We start from the raw sequence: 7,353 nt of genomic DNA on the forward strand, positions 1-7,353 counted from the left end.
TGTGTGTGTGTGTGTGTGTGTGTGTGTGTGTGTGTGTGTGTGTGTGTGTGTGTGTGTGTGTGTGTGTGTGTGTGCATGTCGAATACAAAAGAGTTATTCATGGTAGAAGCAGGACACTTGGGTCAATAAGAGTTACTTAATAACCCAGTGTGAATTTTTTCAATAGTTTGGATGTTGTAAAGAAACATCACACAAAACAGAATTCCTGTTAAGACCTTTACGAGCCCAGTCACACTGCATGACGTACACTCACTAGCATTTGTTCTCCTTACCTGTTTCCTTATCTACCCTCAGAGGAGGAGTCGGAGGAGTCGTCCAGTGGCGAGGTGGAGATCGAGCAGGAAATGTCATCGGACCCGGAAGATCCAAGGGAGCTACACCCCGGGGCGCTCCTCTACCGATCCTCGCGTCTGCACAACCTGCCGCTCATGGCTGAGGCGTTTGCACACGGTGCTGACGTACACGCTGCGAGTGAGGAGGAGGAGGGGAAAACGCCGCTCATACAGGCCGTGATCGGGGTGAGACACTAAGTTGGTTCGACCCACAAAAGCATTTGAATTTGTATAAAGTGAGAAAAGTGTAAATCAGCAATTTACTCTCATTTATTTGACCCTTACGTTTTTTGCGATATCAAATAATTGTGGAATCCGTGTGGGTTAAATAGTAAGTAAATAAGTCGGTAATGTTCAACTATCACTCGAAAGAAAATAAAAAAACTAATAATAAACTCTCTGTCCGTCTGTCTCTCTGCCAGGGCTCTCTGATAGCTTGTGAGTTCCTGCTGCAGAACGGAGCTGATGTGAACCAGAGGGACATGAGGGGCAGAGGCCCGCTGCACCACGCCACCTACCTGGGGCACACTGGGTAAGTGACGCCTGCAAAGGGAAAAGAACAGCTTCAAATCTCTCTGCCTCTTCCTCGTGACATAGTTCATGTGCCAACCTGCCCCAAATTACTCTGATGTCACCAGGATTGCTCCATTTTCCAGGCATGGTTTGGATTGTATTAGTCATTACGTATTTTCGTCAGAAACTGACAACAGCCACATTTGTAGAGACTGTTGCTGAAGGACATATATTCTTTGAGAGTTGTGTCACACGGTCTCAAATCATTGCTTGGAAAAATCAACAAATGTCACACCCATGAGTTTATCAGCCCATAAACATTTTTTCTCATCCTTCTGTTTTTTATTAATAATGATAATTATAATCTTTATGGAATAAAAAGCGTAAAGAATAAATTTCTGATGTTAACAACTGACATCATTCTCTGTCTTTTCTCTCGCTGTAACTTTTGGTTCCCAGTCAGGTGTGTCTCTTCCTGAAGAGGGGAGCATCGCAGACGGAGGTGGACGAGCAGGGTCATGACCCCCTGAGTATCGCCGTGCAGGCTGCCAACGCAGACATCGTCACACTGTAAATCATCTGAATTCTTCTCAAAAATCAACTGTCTTCTGCATCTAAATGTTGTTCAATATGTTCTAATTATTCTTCTGCAATGGAAGCTCACGGTGATAATGACCTTCACTCTCTTCTTCCCTCCTTTCCTCCCTCCTCCTATCATCTGTCTTCTGTCACTGCTGTATACCACCACATTTCCCATGATGTCATGGCGCCTGATCATCTCCATCCTTTCCCTTCCTTCGTATTTCTCTCTTTCCTCACCTGCCGCCTTCCCATTTCTCATTTCTGCTTTTTTCTTTGCCTTTCTCTCTTTCTCAATCCTCTCTCTCCCGCTCTCCCTTCTCTTCTGACAGATTACGTTTAGCGCGGATGAACGAGGAGATGCGGGAGGCCGAGGCTCCGCTGGGTCAACCAGGTCAATACCCGGGCAGCAGCCCCACTGAGCAGCAGTATAGGAAGTGCATCCAGGAGTTCATCTGCCTCACGATAGAGGAGTGCTAGTTACTCCTGTATCCAAGAGTGTAGCTTGTGTTATATACATGTATACATTATATATACATACTCTAGTATATACATACAAAATGTTCCCCCTGATTGGAAACTGAAAATAACCACGTAGACGAAGGCTTACAGGCGTCTAAGAAGAGAGGAGCGTACCACTCGCTCATTGTGGGGGTGCGTCGTGTCATAGGGAGACCCCTGATGGACCTTTTTAACTCTACTGACAATACAGCCACCACTTCCATTTTCTCTGCATCACCGTGTCTCTGCTTGCCATTACTCAGCACCGCCATCACACACACACACACACAGTAAAAATACATTTTGGTGTTTTATTAACAGGGTTATCCTCTAACTTATACCTGTCGTGTGAGGGTGCGGGGGTTTACTGTGGCCTAACAGCTCTGACCTCTGAACAACTGCATTAACCCCCTCCATGCTTTCTATCTATCCAAACCATCTGTGTTGACATCCAGCGTACCCATCTCTCCGCAATCAGAGATGTAAATATACATATTTAGAAGTTAAAATGGCTAATCTTTATATGTGCTGTGGCATGAGGTGAAAAAAAAAAGTTCCATTACTTTAAGAAAAAAAAAAGCTGCATCAGAGGTGAGCAGGGCAGTTTCCTGTGTGTATTAGGGAGAAGGTCTGGGAGGGAAGTTATTGTAAAACTGTGACAAAAATACTGAAAGGCTTGTGAGGGGGGGAGACCCTCGCTTGCTTTCTGAGATCCTTTGTGACATGAGGAGTGAATGAGTGCGTGCATGAGAGAATACTGAGAGACCGAGTTAAATAATATGATATTATGATACAATATGTAAAGGAAAAAAAGAACCTGTGCACTTTTCCCATCTCCAGTATTATTTTTTATTTTCATTTAGTTAGTGCGACTTTTTTTACATTGTTCTTGTCCACTCAAGTTATTGTACATCTATCTATTGTCTATTTTTTTGTATTATTAGTATTATTTATGTTTATCTCCAGAGGACCAGTGCAATGCATTCTTGGTGCAGTATATCGTCTGCATTTCTCTAAATGATTGTCATTTTGATCTGATAGCGCATACCACATTACTCGTGAGACTTTTTGCTTTCAGTTTTGCTTTATAAAGGCCTCATGCTTCTACATGTACAATTATTTGGCATTCAAACGAACCATTGAAAGAGATTTGACTGGAATTTTTTATTACAGTGAATCATTTCCTAAGTATGTGCGTTTTTGAGAGTGGGAACTCGCTGAGTTGTTCAGGTGATGTGCGGACGAACCAGAGCAGTGGTGCAGTGCAGGGAGAGAGTGTGTAAACAAAAGATCTCGCCTTTCAACAGCCCCTTTCTTCTCCGTCATTCACACTCCTGTGTGTAAACCCACGGCTCAGTTTTGTTGTAAATACGCGAACATGAGGCAGAACCTGTGGTGAGATCATGGAGCACATCACTTTGGAACAGTTTACACCCTTGGTGGGGGTCAAAGGTTGTTTGTTTCTAGCTTCCCTCACTGGTAAATGCTGAGAGTATTCCCTGCATGCCAAGCCAGAATCGTCTTTTTTGGCAACTTCGACATCGTTTCGCATTATGATGAGCATGATGAAATAGTTTTCTACGGTTTGATCATGTCGTGCAGTGCAGTCCAGTGGAATAAGCATGAGCCACCTCGACCCGTTGAGCGTCAGAAGTTCCTCTTTGCACCTCTGTGCCGTTCTTCCATCCACCAATCCAACCTGTGGTGACCTCCTCAATCCTGTCCTTTTTTGATTTCTTTATTTCCACATGTGGTTTTATTTTCCTCTGCCAAAGATTTTTTAAAGGGAAAGTGTCTGACATTGTTGTATGATATCACAGTTTTTTTCTTTTCTGAAACTGTTCCGAGTAGATGCAGCATAGTCTCACCTTGCTTTGTGAAGTGACAGAGTGGTAAAAACACTGACCGTGTACTCATGTATTCAAAAAAAGAGGTGACAGAAATGTGACTCGCCCGAGAGACTTTGTGACAACAGGTGATATTCTGCAATAGTTTGATGTGCTGCAAGTAGAACCAGTCTAGGAGGTGATGTGAAGCTACTGTGACCAAACTGTTTAGTGGCCCATACAGGCCCTATAGCAGGAAGTATTAAATGTCGTGTCCATTGTGTGTATTGACATAAGAGTGGTTAAAGGTGCTGTTCAGAACAAACATGCTGTAAATAGTACACTTGTGTATTTTAACTCGAAGCCCACTGCCTGCCTCTCAGCATTCAATCAAGGATCCTGACTGTCTGATCGGTTTTATGTTTGTCTTTTTACTCTCTTCCTAAAAAAAACTAAAACATCCTGTCAGGCAGAACTGTGACAGAGAGTCCTGCTCTACTTGTTTCTCTGTTCGCTGACATTTGGATATCTTTGGAATACTTTCTTTCCTGTCTTTACAAGCACTGAGGGGGAAAAGAAGAAAACAAAATGCATACAATAAAACTGAGAAACTCTTGATGAACTAACCCTGCTTCCCGCTTGTTGCTCTCATTTCTGTTTCCTGTCTCATCTCTGATCTGTGACATTCTCTCAACATCGAAGCAATACATTTGAAATGGTTTGCAGAGAGTCGCTGCTCTAAATTTGTAGTAATTTCAATTTCTCGCTACCTAGTTGTTGAAATATTGCCAGATGTTGGGAGAATAGTATTTTTCACAATATGGTATGGTGTGTCTTTTGGTCTATAACAAACTGGGCAGCATTTGGCCTATTCAAAGCAATACACTAGTTATATTAAAGTGAGGTGTGCACACAGACACCTCCAGCACACATGATATTTAAAGACTATTTTACTGTTTAGCAGGTTATGGCTGTTTAACAGTCCTTCTGTTTTCAGCCTGCAGCAGCTGCAACACTGTGCCTTGAATAATTAAGTGTCTCCAGTGTGTTAAAACATCTCATGCGATCTCACAAGCGTTCGCACACCATCACTGAAAACCTGTTCTCATGTGCTAGAAATGCCTAATTCCTCACCTGACACTAAACACGTGAGCAAGTAAAAAAATGTCTGACATTTCATTGCTTCTGTTGCCACAGGGGTTGCCACAGGCAGCAGGAGAGTTAAAGCCAAGGATGTTCGGGAGAGAGTGAGTGAAGCCTCCCAGGCCGTCTTATAGGGGCACTGTGTTCTTTCTGCTTCTGTGGCTGTGGGGGAACTTCAGGGTGTCTTTCTGTCATAGACTCATTTTACCCCCTCTCTCTGGGAAAATATTCGGAGCCGTCTTGATGATGTGAACCTTATTTGTCTCACAGGGAGAAATTATATATCTGGGACTTCTCACAGATGTGCTGTTGAGGAGAGTTAAGTCAGAAGAAAGTGCTGTAAGATTCAGTATTCACATGCATTTGAAAATATGTAGTTAATACCTAAACAAAATGATAAAAAATTCATACATCCAATGGTAAGTTGAGCCAGTTACCTCGGGCCAAGGAGGTTTGTTTGTTTGTTATTTAACAGGATTACATAAAAACTATACTCGACTGATTCCATGAAATTGTGTGGAGGGACGATGACCTAAGGAAGAACCCATTAAATGTTGGTGCAGATTGGAATAAGTGTTGGATCTAGAAATGTTTTTTTTTTGTTCACTTTCTTTCTTTAACAACGTGATTGGGTGTTTTTCAAAATGTTCTTGATTTGTCAGAAAAGAATTCATGGATCATTTTTGCCTTTATTAGGGTAGGACAGTGTATTAAGTGTGAAAGGGGAGATAGAGGGAGGGAGGGAGGGGTGACATGCAGCAAAAGGCCAAAGGTCGGACTCGAACCCGAGCTGCTGCATTTCATGGATCTTAATGAAATAAAACAGACATGTTAATGAGACTGATATTTATGAGTGTGTGAAATTTGGTGCCGATCCAAATGAAAATCTGGATCTAGTGAATTTAAATGTGGTTTCATAAGGGGACTCATAAGAGGAATGCGCTCTACTGAGTGCAGTAGTATTTCATATTATAAAATGTGACTTTGAATATTAAGCACATGAGACCAGATATCGTTTCCTAGTGATTTGAAAATGTACAAGAGAGGAAATTGGATCCAAGGGATTATTTGTCTTTTCTAATTTCCCTTTTTGTAAACAAACATCTTGGAGAGGAACCTTAAGCACGTGGTTTCCACAGAGAATTTGGGGGAACAAACAAAAGAAAGTTTATAGAGGAGTGAGTAATTTAATCATCCTGAAGGAATAGGTGTATACCAGGCTAGACAGAGGAGCCTCACTCTTGGGGTCTTGAGACGACGCTTCAGGGGACTTTGCTCTCTCATGGGTGCATGTAGGTGGATCTATTTTTCTTGCCTCCTGAAGATAATGATATGTGGGTGACTGGAGATCTGTATTTTCTGGCTCATTTCCTTGATTTTATGTCATTAATAAGGTTTGATTTGTTACTAAAGTAAAGCAAAACCCAGCAGACAAATACCTGCTGTCTCCACAGTGCTCACAGTCGGGTGAGCCCCCATCGACTTATGTCAAGTGTCCCATTCCACAGGTCGGGTCTCCTGTGTTGACGTCTTTCGCGAGTTTTCTCTCCTCGCGTCTCTCCAGCCCGAGAAGTTGAGGAGAAGGAGCGTACAGTTCGGCCGCTGCAGGACACCAGAGTGACCACAGCTGACCACCACTTCATCTCACCACTCTTCAGATATCGAAGCAGTCCATGCTGTTAGAAAAGACGTGTGGTGCTGGGGATTGAGTGATGCAGATAAAGACAAATGTGTCAAAACCCTGCAGACTCTGAAGCTATTTTATCACTGAATATCATTGTTCTCTATTTCTATGCTCAGTTTGTACAAGTGAGGTCATGTCATGTTCAAACAGTTGCACCTTTGCACAGTTATTTTAGTTCACCTGACACCAGACTGTTTTTTTGTTATAGGGGCACTTCAACAATATAGTATTGCACCACCATAAGACACAAAACACATGTTTAAAAGGAGCCTTTATACTCTCAAGTATGGATCAATATCAATGGATCAAAGCCAAAATAACACCAGGAATTATAAAATACTGTGCAACTGTTCCCACAGCTTAAATAATACTCTCTGTGATGAGTATATTATACTTGAGGTTTAAAATCAGTGAAGTGCCCCATTTAGTGTTGTGAATAATAACATTTTGTCTTCTGCACATCTCTGATTCTTGCACCTCATTGCAGAAATAAAATATTTGACCAAAATAAAAGGCTGTCATGGATGTTTCTGTGCATTTAAATGTGTCTTCTTTAAAATTGTGTATAACAAAGAAGGAAAAGGAAAGACATGGTCATCTTGGCAGTGTCAGTCGCCTTACGGTAACCAGACTTGCCAGATATCTTTAGTTAATACTATATAAACAAACCCCCTTTTGGGTTAACATATTTAAGTCAGCATAGTACCGTTTGTAAGCAGGCAAGATATGTACACAGGCTACTTCTGGGAATCTATGTACATACTTGTAGTACCTT

The 7,353-nt window shown here is 42.1% G+C and overlaps 1 protein-coding gene across 5 annotated transcripts in view; it reads left to right on the forward strand.

The window, feature by feature from the left end:
* LOC117761558 (arf-GAP with coiled-coil, ANK repeat and PH domain-containing protein 3-like) overlaps window positions 1–7,086 on the forward strand; it is a 57,329-nt gene extending 50,243 nt beyond the window's left edge. For 3 of the 5 annotated variants that reach the window (XM_034585569.1, XM_034585568.1, XM_034585571.1), the window contains exons 21-26: window positions 295–518; window positions 755–864; window positions 1,305–1,415; window positions 1,757–1,818; window positions 4,949–4,998; window positions 6,403–7,086. In XM_034585569.1, the coding sequence (XP_034441460.1) occupies window positions 295–518; window positions 755–864; window positions 1,305–1,415; window positions 1,757–1,818; window positions 4,949–4,998; window positions 6,403–6,471 (626 nt within the window). In that variant the 3' untranslated portion in view covers window positions 6,472–7,086. The remainder of the gene's footprint in view (window positions 1–294; window positions 519–754; window positions 865–1,304; window positions 1,416–1,756; window positions 1,819–4,948; window positions 4,999–6,402) is intronic. The other 2 variants (XM_034585572.1, XM_034585570.1) reach the window with 1 other exon arrangement.
* The last annotated feature ends 267 nt before the right edge of the window (window positions 7,087–7,353 follow it).

The sequence above is a fragment of the Hippoglossus hippoglossus genome, chromosome 5, assembly GCF_009819705.1.
Source record: "Hippoglossus hippoglossus isolate fHipHip1 chromosome 5, fHipHip1.pri, whole genome shotgun sequence".
NCBI lineage: Eukaryota > Metazoa > Chordata > Actinopteri > Pleuronectiformes > Pleuronectidae > Hippoglossus > Hippoglossus hippoglossus.